Genomic DNA, 14,911 nt, shown 5'->3' on the forward strand with positions numbered 1-14,911 from the left:
TTCATTCATAATCATCAGCCTAAAAAGGAGGATCAGGATCAATCATCCCAGTGCACTTGGACCAGACTGACCCATTCATGAAATCCGGTGAAATATGTACAATATGTTTAATTAGTACAAAACACAGGAACAACGTATTGTTGTGTGCAATTTTGTGTTTTTATTTTAAATGTGTTTTATTTTTCATGATAATGCAAAAAGACAGAAATTATTGTTTAGTTGTTTTATGACATTATTTGACAATGCATGAGAAAAATAAAAAAGCATGTTGGCTATTTAAATGATATAGACAGAACAGACTGCTTTCAAAGTCCACCAGTAGCAGCATTGTCAGAGAAATGTCATGGCCAGAAATGATTCATGCTGATAACGTGAACCATTATTATGAACCATGAAAAAGAGATTAAAGAATCTGACGACACTAAATAAGTACACATTTGATACGAATGTCTTATCATAAAAAATAAGTCCAGTATTTATAAAGATAGGAATAAAACATTAGAAGGTGTGTGTTAAAATCATCAAGTAGAAGAAAAAAAAAAACATAAAATACTCTGATACAAAGTTACACATATATCTTTAATAACACCAGACTAAAGAGTCTTAATGTTGTGGCGGGTTACTGTGTTCTGGTTCACTGAGGTGTGCTCTTCAGCTAGGGAAACGCCATCGGATGACAAAGAACTATTGATTCATCATATACCAGCCCATCAGACTCGAGGAATGAATTTCAGGTTGATTGGATTACCCGGAATGAGGAGTGTTCGAGTTTTGGGCTCAATGGTGGTCATGGCCTCCCCGGGCTTGACCTTGTAGCGCTGCACCAGCTGGGAAAGGGAGATCAGAGACAAGCGTATTAATATAAGGTCTACCACTGAAACACAGAGCTGCAACTGGGACCATATTCTACATCTGTTGTAAAAAAATAAACTATACAAAACAAATAAAAACAGCGTCTTGCATGAAGAGAATGATTCAATTCCTGCAAAGTGGTTTCACCCACCCGTGAGAGGAGGAAGTACATCTCCAGTTCAGCCACCCTCTTGCCCACACAGGCACGCACCCCCACCCCAAAAGGAATGGAGCTGTAGGGGTGGTGCTGGGACTGTGTGGGTGTCCCCCTCAGCCAGCGTTCTGGGATGAAGCGTTCTGCATCTGGGAACTCAGACTCATCATGGCTGGCAGCAAAGTGACAGAGGTGGAACTGAGTCTTAAAAGACAAAAAGAGAGGGAGATGGAGGGGTAAACATCCATGATGGAGAACCAAGCGGTACAGGTCTCACACTGGCCATGATACTCTTCTTTCATTTATTCCCATTTTTTCCGCTAAAATAAGAGATCTCTCAATACCCACTGTTAAGTACCCACTGTTAAGTACCCACTAGAAGCGGAAGGAACAGTACAGCATTTACACCAAGGAACAAATATGTTTTATGGGAACACTGAAATCGTACAAACTCGAAACTTAAACCTGTTCAAACAGAGTGCAAAAAAATGCTCACCAGAACCTTCCTCGTTCTCTTTTTGGACTGTATAAAATTCTTTCCCTCCAAATCTTACAGTTCAAGCCATTATGTTCTTAGCAAAAGTAGATAAGGGCTGAATTGTTATTGCTACAGATGAAAGTAAGAGAAAGTAGTAACGAATGCAGCAGCCCAGCCCTTGCTTACTTGTGTGCATTTATTTCCAAAGACCAAGACAATGCTCACAAAATAATGAATCATGGTAAAAAGTCCTACTTGTACCATGACACACAATTTTTATGCCTTGGTGCCATTAACCCGTGTGGGAATGCCTGACTGACAACGTCTCTGAATAACAGCCGCTAGCGTAAATTTGAGGGGCATGTCACCTTTTCGGGGAACCAGTAATTGTCCAGAATGACCTCCTTTTCTGTTACCAAACGACCGTTGCCAGGGACAACAGGGTACAGCCTGTACAGGGAGACAGAAATATGCTAAAGGTTAGAAAACGGCAGTACTTTATTTAAATGAAAGTGAATAGCAGTGGTGGGCAACAGGATGTAAGGTTGCTATCGCTGTATTTTTCCAAATGAGATTTGCCATTTATTTGCTGCTGATTAATGATGGGTGCAAAGGCACAACACCATATATTCCTTACAGGCCAACTGTCAAGGTCAGTTACTGTGACCTCCTGTTCTTCTTATCTACAGTAGTTTGTCTATACTTGCAGTATTATGCAACACAGGCAATAAAACATGGGCAGTGTGTTGTGTAAGATGTTTTCAATTCCCCTCCTGGTCCAGCCACATTCTGACTACAGTCTAATTATCATATTTTAATCGGAAGACTGCAAGGAACCCAACGGGGGTTCGCAACAGCTGTGTTTGTGTGGACCCCTCCAATAATCGTAGTTATTTAAGATGAGGGTAGACCGCAACAGACCCAGATTTCCTTGCACTGCCTAATTACTGAATGAAAAAGCCAGTCCCTGTAAAGCGTCTTCAAATGCATCTGTCACTAAAGAATAATATATAGCTTAATAAGCTGAATATTTCAAGGACCATGAGCACACTGACAATAAAGTGCACAGGATGCTGAAACCAGAGATTCAATAACAATAATCTGATATCAAATGTCTCTTTTGTGTGACAGAAGTGTCACGTTTGAAGGTTACGTTTGGAGTACAAACAGAGACAAACAAAGTTTACGTTAGATCTGTTTGTATTGCACGAGAATGCATGAGAGATTTTGAAAGTAAAAGAAAAAAAAAAGAACGACAAGGTTGCAATTGCTGCAGGGCTGAAGCGACCAGTGTTGGAAACTCAGCTCCATCACACTGGTGACAAGATTCATTCAGGTCAGGTAACGGTTTTCTTTACCTCAGAATTTCCTTGATGATGGCCTTCATGTAGGGCATCCTTTTCAGATCCTCGATGTTAGGAAGCTGCTGACCGGGGCAAACTGATGTGACCTCATTGTGCAACTGTTCCTGAACATCCATATCTTGAGCAAGATGATACAACGTCCATGACAGTGTATTTGAGGTCTGGAATGAGAAACAATGGATTGCAAACAATCCATTCACCGACATGCTGTCGAATACCCGAGTCTCCATGTCCATACCGACTGCATTTCTTTCAATATCACTGCAACTCATAATCAAATAACATACCAATGCCATTTCAAAAAACATAAAAATCATTTGAAGGGCACATTTTGTACAGTGAAATGCCACTGTGAATAGACATATTGCAAAGAGTGGTGCAATATTTTAGTTTGGGATGCAGTAACGAGTTTCTAAAACACAATGTTGGTATAGAATTCATAGTTCACAGGCCCCTGATTTATGATATGCGAATACTCAACTAGTAGTGATGCATGATTGGAGAGCTTAAACATTCATAATTTACTTGTGGTGTAAAGGGAGGAACCTGTCCTAAACTGACCTCCTCATGCAAGCACCAATCTCTTTATGGGCAGAACATGTGCCAGTTAACAAACTAGCACGTTAAACCCTGTTTTAAGCCGACAAGCCACACAGACACAGCTCAGTCACCGTGTCAACGCCTCCCAGCAGCAGCTCGGTGATGCTGATATAAATCTCTTCTTTGGTGAGTTTCCCGCTGGACAGAAGATAGGTCAGGTACATTCCCTCCACCTGCTTCCCCCGACTGAGCTTGCTATCAATCTCCTCCATCTTCTTGTTAATCAAAGTCTCGGCTGGGGGTGCAGCAGACAGACAACATAAACACAGATCATCAGTCACTCGGGAGTCGAACCGGGATCAGGTAATAGCGCATTTATTATAGTGTTATTATGGAAGTCCTGGCCTGATAATCTTCTTAGATGTTCATTTAGGGTCCATGTTCAGATAGCCTTACCTACGTCATAGAGGTCGTCCCAAGCTTTGACAAAGTCCTTCCAGAAAGGCAGGATCCCTCGTGTCCATTGGGGGAAGAACAGGACACTATTAGACAAAGACAGCATGTCGTTCGTTGCGGCGATAAATCGCAGCGTGTCTTTGGGGATCTCTTCCTGCAGGCAGCCCAGTCGTGTCTCAAACAAAATGGTGGAGATTCCTGCAGTTTTAATGAAGCATGTGAAATAAGGCACAATTGCACCAAACACAGGACATTAAAGTCAGCAGATGGCCAAGCCAATGAATTGGTTATCAAGGACTATTAGACCAAAGGAAACCCTTACCAGCACAGGCTCAAACATTTATTCAAGGACCAAAAGATAAAGTGTTATGGTATTCAGAGACAGCGGAGACATTCACCTTCAAATCCGAACCTGTAGAAGAGTTCGGTGAGATTGGAGACAGTGGTCCGGTCCTTGCTGCGCAGACGCAGGACCTCCAGGCGCTGCAGCAGATCACCCACCACTTGGTGGATGACAGGGGCGTACGCGGACACCTCCTTCAGCTTCAGCATCTTCGGATTCAAGGCGCTGCGCAGGCGATACCACTCTGCACCTGTGCTGGAAAGAGAAATGACTGTTTTACGTGCGCTGTACAGTCGCCAGCGATCTGTTTCTTCACACGTATTGTTTATTTATGAGTCTGAAGGTTCCTGCGATAGTCTCGCTTCACAACGGGATTGAAGTAATTGCATTTTCAGAATTCAATCTGTTTTCTGAACACATCCTTAAAAACACGTTTTAACCGAAAACATATTAGCGAGGAAGGCAACTCACCTGACATGAATCCCGTAAGCTCGACCCCTCAGATCCAGGTACTCTTTCCAGTGAGGGAGGTCCGTGCGCAGTGGGTACTGGCCCTCCTGCCGGATAACCTTGGATATCAGCTCCGCAGACGCCACGTTCACCACATTAAATGAGCCAAATTTAGAACGCCACATTGGACCGTATATTTTCTTATGCTCCATCTGTAGGTAACAAATTTTAAAAAAGAATCCCGTCAATTCATGGTCCCTAAGCTAGAGAAGTGGAAAGATGAAAAGGAATAGGATTACAGTTAAACGATTGCCTTCAATGCTGGACACATATTGGAATGATGATGTTTGCAACCAATACAAAAATTCACTGAAGGCTGACCTGACAGAAAAGCTTAAACTTTTATTAGAAAAATAAATATGAAATACTTTCATATGACTGACATCTTTTGGGTTTGGGCAAAGGTTGTCCCAATATTAGAATTTAAAACTCCACATCATTACTCAGGAAAATTCTATAACTCTAGAATTTTAACACTACAAGGAGAATAATAACAAAAAAAACTTTAAAATGCGTTCAAATATGTTGAGAGGCACATGTTTATAGCAATATAACAGCAAAAGTATAATATAATATAATGAGGATTAAAATAATACCAACAATAACATAAGAAAACGCAATTTTGTGCATAGTGCAAAATGTGAAGTAAGATAAGTAGGCTACAAATATTTTAACATTTTAATATATTTGTATCTCCTGATACATGTATAAAGAACTTGTAATGAAGGTGAAGTATGATGAAGCCCCAACAATATATATACTTCACCCTCATTACAAGTTCATCTATGACCAGGGCGGTCATGAAGATCGTGAAGACGACTGAGAAGGCCTGGATTTGAGACCAGAACACTCACCAACTTCTACAGAAATATAATTGATTGTATTCATGTGGTGGTATCGCATCCTGCTACGGCAACGCTGTGTCTGGGCCACAAAACCCTACAAAGATTAAAGTTGCAGATTTGTGCACAGCATCAGTAGAACTGATCTGCCAGCCATCCAGGACATCTACAGCCAGCACCGTAGGAGGAACACGCAGCAGATCAACTCTGATCTCAGCCATCACATGGTGTGAAGAAACATCCAGATCTGTACCAACAGGCTCTAGCTTTTATCTCACAAGTCATCAGGCTGCTGTACTGCTGACACGCACCCCACATACACACACCCCAGCTACCAGACATTTAAGACTCAAGCAGGCGTCCCTCTGGACTGGTCTCCTGTATATGAAGGGGTGTACAGATACGAATATTGCTTTAGAGTCGTTTTGGAGTGTAAAGACACTGCATTGATATTGAATCTTGAAATTGCATGTTTACCACAAACATCTCCTGATCAGCAAACCCAATCAACCGGCGAAACATAAAAATGAATATGTGAAAGATTGTTGTAGATTCTGTACTTGCAGAGAGACAGTTTTCTGGCCTCTTGCCAAGGTAGTTTTGAACCTTCCAACAATATAAATTTCATATCACAAGCGTGCACACACACACACACACACACACACACACACGGGTACCTGCAAGACGTGGGTCTTCTCGGCATAGCCCTTTGCGAACAGCCAGTACGCGGTGGTGGCCAGACTGGGTCCCGGCAGGTCCTCCATGGTCCGGTACTTCCCCGGAGCCGCCGTCTGCGTCTGCGCCACGTCCAGCTCGCCGTGGCCGGTGGCGAGTCGCCGTGCGCCGCTGCGCAGCGCGCTGAGCCGGGGGAGCCCCGACACGGACGCCGCGTACATGTCTGCTGCCGCCTCTGGCACGGACCGACGGTTCACCGATCACGTGACGTGGAGACGCTCCGGCGGGACCTTCTGGCTCCGGGCGCAGGCGGCTTTTGTAAGGGGGGAGAGTCCCTCCTTTCGAGCCGCTTCCGCGGACATGGTGTTGGGAAGTGTCACCATTTGTTTGTTCCGTTACGTTCACCAGTTAGAGGGCGGACCGAAGGGACTGAAAGAAAAGTAAAAATGTTGTGTTTGATCTAAAACCGGACCCGCTTAATCAAATAGGAGAGTAATACACTGTAAAGAACGTACTGTAGAATTTACAATAATTTACTGGCAAAAAAGTTGCCAATAAAATCCTGTAAAATAGTCGCTAATTGCTGTAAAATGGATTACAGTATAATACTGCTTAGCAATTTACAATAAATTAATGTGTCACGACTACGGACTTACGGGGAAAGGAAGCGCAGAGGTCTGACATACTGGGAAGGGGTTTTTATTATAACAATAAACACAAATAAAGACTGGCGCGGTGGCCGAAAACGATTTAACTTAAATAAAGAACACAAACTAACCCGTTGGCGTGTGGCGATTGCCAGAACTCAAATTACAAACATGCACACTGTTGCCAACTGAAGTTCATGAAAATGCCGGAGACCTGGAAGGGGCGGAAACATCCAGCATTTAAGCGCTGTCAGGATTGGCCACCGGTGTTGAGCACAGCTGCAGTCAATCCTGACATAATGTTTGCAGAATACAGTATTTTTTTGTTTTTTTTACAGGATTCTAAAATTAAACTTGTAAAAAGACATTACAGTTTTTTTTTGTAATTATGCTAAATTACAGTACTTACCTGGCAACAAAAGTTGCCAATAAAATCCTGTGAATTCAACAAAAGCCAAGCTGTAACATTTCTAAAGTAAAGTGAAGTGATTGTCACATGTGATACACAGCAGCACAGCACATGGTGCACACAGTGAAATTTGTCCTCTGCATTTAACCCATCACCCTGAGTGAGCAGTGGGCAGCCATGACCGGCGCCCGGGGAGCAGTGTGTGGGGACGGTGCTTTGCTCAGTGGCACCTCAGTGGTACCTTGGCGGATCGGGATTCGAACCGGCAACCTTCTGATTACGGGGCCGCTTCCTTAACCGCTAGGCCACCACTGCCCCTCATTTTTACTATGAAATTCCTGTAAATAACAATTTTAACTGTAAACTGTACTGTGCTCTTTACCATTATACTGATGTAAATGCATTAAAACAAAGATAAAAAAAATAATTACTCAAATTCAAAGCTGTTGTAAGAAAACTGTTTATTAAAGCTGACACCTGACAATACTTCAGCACTGTCACTGTAACATAACTTTACTTTTTCAACTACAGAAAAAAATCAGCTGTTACAAAACTACAAACAACTCAAGAGTAAAGCAATAGTTAAAGAAAAGTTAAAGGGACTGTTTGCCTAAAAATAAAAATGGTCATTATATACTCTCCCTTAAATTGTTTCTTTCTTGTGTTGAATACAAAAGATTATATTTTAATGAAGTTTATAACCAGACAAGTAACGTAGCCATTGACTTCCATAATAGGGCAAAAATATGGAAGTCAATGGCTACTGTCAACTGTCTGCTTACCAACATTTTAAAATATCTTAAAACAAGAAAGAAACTCAGAATTTTGGAACAACTGAAGGTGAGTAATAGATGGTAATCCCTTTAAGCTCAAACAACAGAATGGCATTTTGGTACCAAAAACGAATCTGACTTAAGCTACTGTCTGTGCTGATTCATTAAACCTAGAATACATTTAGTCATTTTTGACCAAAGACCAAGTCTGAAAGCAAGTGTCATTTTATAGATGGCTTCTCCTGTAGGTATAGTTTTGATACATTTGTAAATTTACATGCTTAACCACTCAAAGTCCATTAGCCTTCTGAGAAGAGAACACACATGAGGATTGACTGTGTTGTTCCTCTTCTCAGAGACCTTGCCACTTTTTTTTGCTCCGACCTTTGATGTGCCTGTCTTGGTGCCGGTGTGTGGGTTGATTCCAACAAAACATCTGCACAAACACCAGTCAGACAAACATAAGCATGTGCAGAATTTAATAAAACTAGTTCAATAGTTCAAAAGCATTTGCAGAACTATTGCAATGCATTACAAAGGAATAATTCATCCCAAAAAGAAAAATGGTAAATTTTTTAAAGACATGAATAAATGTATTTCTTCTACTATAATAAAATAATATATTGCAAAGAATGAGTAAACCAAACAGCCTCAATGACTGGTTCTCAATGACTTCCACATTATGGAGGAAAAAAATGGAACCATAAAGTATTTTGTTTAATTTTATTTTTTTTACATGGTTTAGAATAGCTCACATGACAGAATTAGAATTTTTGGATGGCCTATTTTTTGAAGTACAGGGAGTGCAGAATTATTAGGCAAGTTGTATTTTTGAGGAATAATTTTATTATTGAACAACAACCATGTTCTCAATGAACCCAAAAAAAGCTGAATGCTTTTGGAAGTAGTTTTTAGTTTGTTTTTATTTTTAGCTATTTTAGGGGGATATCTGTGTGTGCAGGTGACTATTACTGTGCATAATTATTAGGCAACTTAACAAAAAACAAATATATACCCATTTCAATTATTTATTTTTACCAGTGAAACCAATATAATATCTCCACATTCACAAATATACATTTCTGACATTCAAAAACAAAACAAAAACAAATCAGCGACCAATATAGCCACCTTTCTTTGCAAGGACACTCAAAAGCCTGCCATCCATGGATTCTGTCAGTGTTTTGATCTGTTCACCATCAACATTGCATGCAGCAGCAACCACAGCCTCCCAGACACTGTTCAGAGAGGTGTACTGTTTTCCCTCCTTGTAAATCTCACATTTGATGATGGACCACAGGTTCTCAATGGGGTTCAGATCAGGTGAACAAGGAGGCCATGTCATTAGTTTTTCTTCTTTTATACCCTTTCTTGCCAGCCACGCTGTGGAGTACTTGGACGCATGTGATGGAGCATTGTCCTGCATGAAAATCATGTTTTTCTTGAAGGATGCAAACTTCTTACTGTACCACTGCTTGAAGAAGGTGTCTTCCAGAAACTGCCAGCTTGACTCCATCCTCAACCCGAAAAGGCCCCACAAGCTCATCTTTGATGATACCAGCCCAAACCAGTACTCCACCTCCACCTTGCTGGCGTCTGAGTCGGACTGGAGCTCTCTGCCCTTTACCAATCCAGCCACGGGCCCATCCATCTGGCCCATCAAGACTCACTCTCATTTCATCAGTCCATAAAACCTTAGAAAAATCAGTCTTGAGATATTTCTTGGCCCAGTCTTGACGTTTCAGCTTGTGTGTCTTGTTCAGTGGTGGTCGTCTTTCAGCCTTTCTTACCTTGGCCATGTCTCTGAGTATTGCACACCTTGTGCTTTTGGGCACTCCAGTGATGTTCGAGCTCTGAAATATGGCCAAACTGGTGGCAAGTGGCATCTTGGCAGCTGCATGCTTGACTTTTCTCAGTGTTGCTGGGAGGTTGTGAAGGAAGCAATGCAGCCACAATTTTCAGAATAACTGAATTCAGAAAATCTTAATTTGAATCATTACATGTATTTATAATATATTTTACACCAATTGTTAATATTAAATTAACAAAAGCACAAAGGCGTCACCAGGTTTTTGCATAGTTTAGAGTGACAAATTGTACCTGCGTACTTTGAAGTCAAACTGCGCAGCCGCTACGCAAAATGCGTACAGGTTGGCAGGTGTAACGTACACAGATATGGACCCAAATGCAGAATATAATATAGACAGTTTATTGAAGAATAAAGTCCACAAAGACAAAAGGCAAAAACCAGAAAAGAGTCCAAAAAAAACAGTAAATCCAACACAAGGCAAAGATAAGTCCACAAGGTAAAAACGGGTAATTTAAAGTCCAGAAACGGGTCAAAGAGGCACAGGGGAAAAACACAGGGGAAAATACGCTCGGTAACTAGGTAGGGCTAGTATACTTTGCACTGAGAGAGTGTCTCTTAGGCCTATATATACTCCTAGGCCTAATACTCAGGTGATCCTGATCTTCTTGTTAATGGGCTATGTGAAACTCTGGGGTGGTTGTCCGGAGAGGAGTCTCTGGAAACTTCAGTGTCTGACTCCGGTCCAGGGTCGGACCTCACAGCAGGTCTGAATCATTAAACATGCGACACCAGTGGTTCAACCTTAATTTTATGAAGCGATGAGAATACATTTGAGCACAATTCATAAATAAATAAACATTACTTTATTCAACAATTTCTTTCAGTCTCTGGTGTGTTTTAGGTGCACAAAAGTATTCTTGTCACTTTATTAAATTAAAGGGATACTCAATGCTGAAATGTTGAATAAAGTTGTTTTTGTTTTATTTTCATCCAAAAAGTATTCTCATCCCTTCATGACATTATGATTGAACCACTGATGTCTTCACTACCTTTCTGGGATTTGGAAGGGGAAAATCATCTTGGACTTCTTTAAAAAATATTTATTTGTGTTCCGAAGATGAACAAAGGTCTTATGGCTTTTGAATGACACGAGGGAGAGCGATTAATGACTGAAATTCCATTTTTGGTTGAATGAAACCTCTAACTTTTATATTTAAGTAATATAAATACGCACATGCATAGTAAAGTAATTTTTTTACCTCTGGATAAACTCAAGTGTGCAGGATGCCTCATGCTGGTACACCAGATTGAAGATGTAGTATGATGCAAACAAAGCAGCAAATCCTGCCACAAAGTTGGGGTGTGGATTCACGACCACTTGGCCCTCAATACTCAGCATCCACTGAGTTGCAGTGAGAATTTCACCTAAATGAATAAATACAGGCAACATGTTATATAAAATACACACTGAAAATACAACAGACCAAGTTTATTAAATAATTTACAGATCTGGTTCATTGTACATTACCTAAGACAATCAGTCTCTGAGAGTCTGGAAGTGTAAAACTCTTTTCCACGTTGGCCACGGTTGCTGACACCTAAGAAACAAAACAAAATAAAATTGAGAAAAAAAGTTATTACATACAAACTATAACCCCATAACAAAATTTTATAATAAAAAAAAAGCACGGAGCATGACTTACATCTGTCTGAAGAATGAGTGCTTCAGGTTTTTCCTTGAAGTGTGACAGAATCAGAAGGATGACACATGGGATGAAAGAGGATGCTCCACTGTCATCATACTTCATAAGTATGTGCTGCATCTCATTTGTCCCTCCTGGCTTTCGACGGAAACACTGAAGTATCATCTTTCCCCTTTCTTCCATAGACTTCTCAAGTTTCTCCAGAATGGTTATATTTGTAAGAGACTCAAAGTGCATGTACATCTCTTTGGACATGAAAAGATACGGCCATTCACTTTTCAAGTCAGCAATCGATGGAGGTGGGTAGGAATTGATGGACTTTCTTTGAAGATAATATGTTGCCTTCATTAGTTGACTGAGATGTCCTCTCTCAACCCCAGCTGGTCCCTCAGTACTGTAGAGGTCTTTCATTTCTTGTTGTTTTTCTTTGAGACTCTCCTCAGTCTCTCCTACAGGACACTCAGGCTGCCATCTCACACAGCCATATTGGTCTGCTGGTCCTGGGGCGATGTCTTCAGATGACAGATTTGAGGTCTTTTTCAGTTTTCTTCGTCTTGATTATGTGCAGCCACGATTAACATGCTCCACTCTTGTTTTTAGTTGAGTCAAAAGTGATCCATAGCCAGAACCAATTTTTGTGCCATCTTGCAGGACATCAGCAAAGCTTTGTGGATACTGTTTAACAATCTTTTTTGCAACAGTCAAGCACTGTAATTTTGATGGATTTAACTCTGTCAGTCTCATCTCATCAATGACAATTCTTACCATTTCTCTGCGATCTTTAGCTGTGGGGTGTCTTCCAACTGCAATGGCTGTTTTAACACCTATAGGCATCCTGTTCCAGGGAACTTCAAAGTTTTCTGGCCATACACTTAAGTCCACAGTTGTACTGGAACTGTTTGTGCTGGAGACACTTGGTGGGCATGAGGAACTAGAATTTGATGATTGAGAGTCCTCTGTTGTGGTATGATGGGGTATTCTTGTGGCTTCTTGTGGATTTACTTTGTCATAACCTGTTTGGTCTGAAAAGGAAAAAACATGATACAGCTCAGTACCAATCACAATTAATGTTGAAGTAGTTAAAATTAAAATTGTTCTCTGATTTACCTTTATGTTGTCTTAAATACAACTCCAGCTGAATACACAGATATTTTTTCATAATTGTGATGTTTATAACCATACAATGCAAGTCATTAGTATCTTTGCTTAAAATGACAGTTCACACAAAAATGAAAATGCTGTCATCATTTACTCACCCTCATGTTATTCCAAACATGTATGAGCTTCTTTCATCTGCTAAACAAAAAATATCACATTTTGAAGAATGATGGTAACTAGACAGTTGAAAGTAGCCTTTGATTTCCATTCTATTTTTTTTCTACAATTGAAGTCAAAGACTACCATCAAGTGTCTCTTTACCAACATTGTTAAAAATATCTTCTTGATAGAGAACCAAGGCCATAGATGATTTGTCTTTTTGAAATAAGGCGTTATTGGCAATATTACATCCATCCCAAATGTCCTCAAACACATCCTTGTTTGGTTGTTGAGAATGAGATTGTTCATATTGCTTTCTGAATGCTTCTGAATCAAAAAGGGCATTAAGAGTTTTCTTTATTGGAACATACTGGGCAAAGCATTCTTTCCCTGAGTCATTAGCACCTAAATACACAGGCACTGGTTCAACATAGTTGAAGGAGTTTTTAAAGACTGTTTTGCGACATTGATCTGTACGCAAGATTGAATTTCCTGCTTTAAGTATGTCATTCTTTTTAAGGTCTTCAATAACGTCAATTATTGCATCACTAGACAGCTCTAGTTCTGACAATCTGTCCTTTAGATTTGAGAAGATGTATGCCTGGGTCAGATCATGAATTCCTTGGACTTCCTCTATGATGGTCTGAATTACAGATGAAGGTAAAAGAAGCTTTGCCTGCAGTTTCAAATAAAAGAGTGACAAATTCTTATAAAAAAGACCTCACTTGGCTCAGGCCCCTCACTCTCATCTTGAGATGTACTGGGCTGACACGCATGTTGTAATGGGTCTGATAAAACTGCTTCATGTAGAAGCTCAGGTGGACTGTTTTTGTGTGTTCTTGAGATATGAGATGCAAATGTGGATTTTACAGTAAATGTCCTTTCACAACCCTTAAAAGGGCATTTTAATTCTCTGCCCTCATCTATGTGGCCTTTTAAATGTCTAATTAGATCACTCAGAACTGTACATGTGAAATTACAATGTTCAATCTGGCAAATCAGTGTTGTGTCTGTTTGCTCAAATCTGACACCTCCACGTGACTTCTGATAAGCCTTATGGTCTCTATATAGATGAGACTTGAATGCTGAAAATTTTGTAAAAGCATGGGAACAGTCAGGTACTCCACAGGTAAAATGGCGGTTTGGAACATTACTGTGTACTTTTACGCGTCTAGTAAAACCTACAATGGTATTGCTCTCATATTGACAGAATTTACAGTGATACATTTCTCATTTAGATTTAGGTTGTCATTTCGACGGATTCACTGCTTATCGTTTGAAGCAAAATTGTTTACATTACGTTTGGTGATGTTTCGGCTTGCGTGACAAATTTTTTTTTAAAAAAAAGTTAACGATACATTCCTTTACAAAATGTACTTAGGGTTTCAGAGAAACTCATCCAACGATGTTAATATTTACGTTTTTCAACAGCAAAGACAACTGAGCACTTCATGTAACTGTCATTACCCGGACCGGCAGGGGTTACTCCGGATCCGGAGTCCGGACCGGAGTTTCATGTTCGTCTCGTGTAATGTTCCCTGATCGTGTTCACCTGGTGTATATTTATATAATTGTATAAAACTATCCTGTTCGTGACTGTTCGCCGTCGGGTCATTGTGCGTGTTTATGTTCCCTTGTCTCGTGTAGTTTGTATTAAACCCCTGTCGCGTGAAATCGTGCGAATGCGTCCTCCTTCACCGCCATGTCCAGCCCACCCGTGACAGTAACGTTAGATTTGTCTCACACGCACTTCGATAGCAATGCTGTGCCTGCCAAACTTCAAATACTCTAGAAAAAGCAAAGGCATATAAAGCTAACAAACTGCAGCATATATCAACATTAACATGACGATAACGATTTACCTTTTACTTTAGGCTGCTTTCTGAAATGGCGCGCACCGCATTTCTCCTCCTTGCCTGAAGCAACAGATAAATAAAGTTTATACACATCCCTTTACAAAATGGCTAAACATAACGTTTAGAGGGCATATCCTGCTAAAACCTATATAACGATATATATGAATTACTTAACATTAAAAAAAAGAATTAATACTTATGGAAGTAAATTTAATTGAACTTACCAAAAAATCGATTGCTGT

The 14,911-nt window shown here is 40.4% G+C and overlaps 1 protein-coding gene across 2 annotated transcripts; it reads right to left on the bottom strand.

The window, feature by feature from the left end:
• Nucleotides 1–137: 137 nt before the first annotated feature.
• On the bottom strand, nt 138–12,604 carry cyp27a2 (cytochrome P450 family 27 subfamily A member 2). Of its 2 annotated transcripts, none has more exons than XM_028980198.1 (12): nt 11,557–12,604; nt 11,382–11,451; nt 11,113–11,278; nt 6,217–6,643; nt 4,659–4,849; nt 4,243–4,442; nt 3,845–4,042; nt 3,520–3,683; nt 2,843–3,009; nt 1,853–1,934; nt 1,004–1,210; nt 138–827 (listed from the first exon to the last, which is right to left on the bottom strand). In XM_028980198.1, exons 4-12 carry the CDS (start codon nt 6,433–6,435, stop codon nt 711–713), a joined length of 1,545 nt encoding a protein of 514 aa, XP_028836031.1. In that variant the 5' UTR covers nt 6,436–6,643; nt 11,113–11,278; nt 11,382–11,451; nt 11,557–12,604; the 3' UTR covers nt 138–710. The 2 variants fall into 2 exon arrangements, with proteins under 2 accessions (XP_028836031.1, XP_028836033.1); XM_028980200.1 differs by having other exon boundaries at nt 4,659–4,744; nt 11,557–12,570.
• Between the last annotated feature and the right edge of the window lie 2,307 nt (nt 12,605–14,911).

Source organism: Denticeps clupeoides, chromosome 5 (assembly GCF_900700375.1).
Source record: "Denticeps clupeoides chromosome 5, fDenClu1.1, whole genome shotgun sequence".
Classification (NCBI taxonomy): Eukaryota; Metazoa; Chordata; class Actinopteri; order Clupeiformes; family Denticipitidae; genus Denticeps; species Denticeps clupeoides.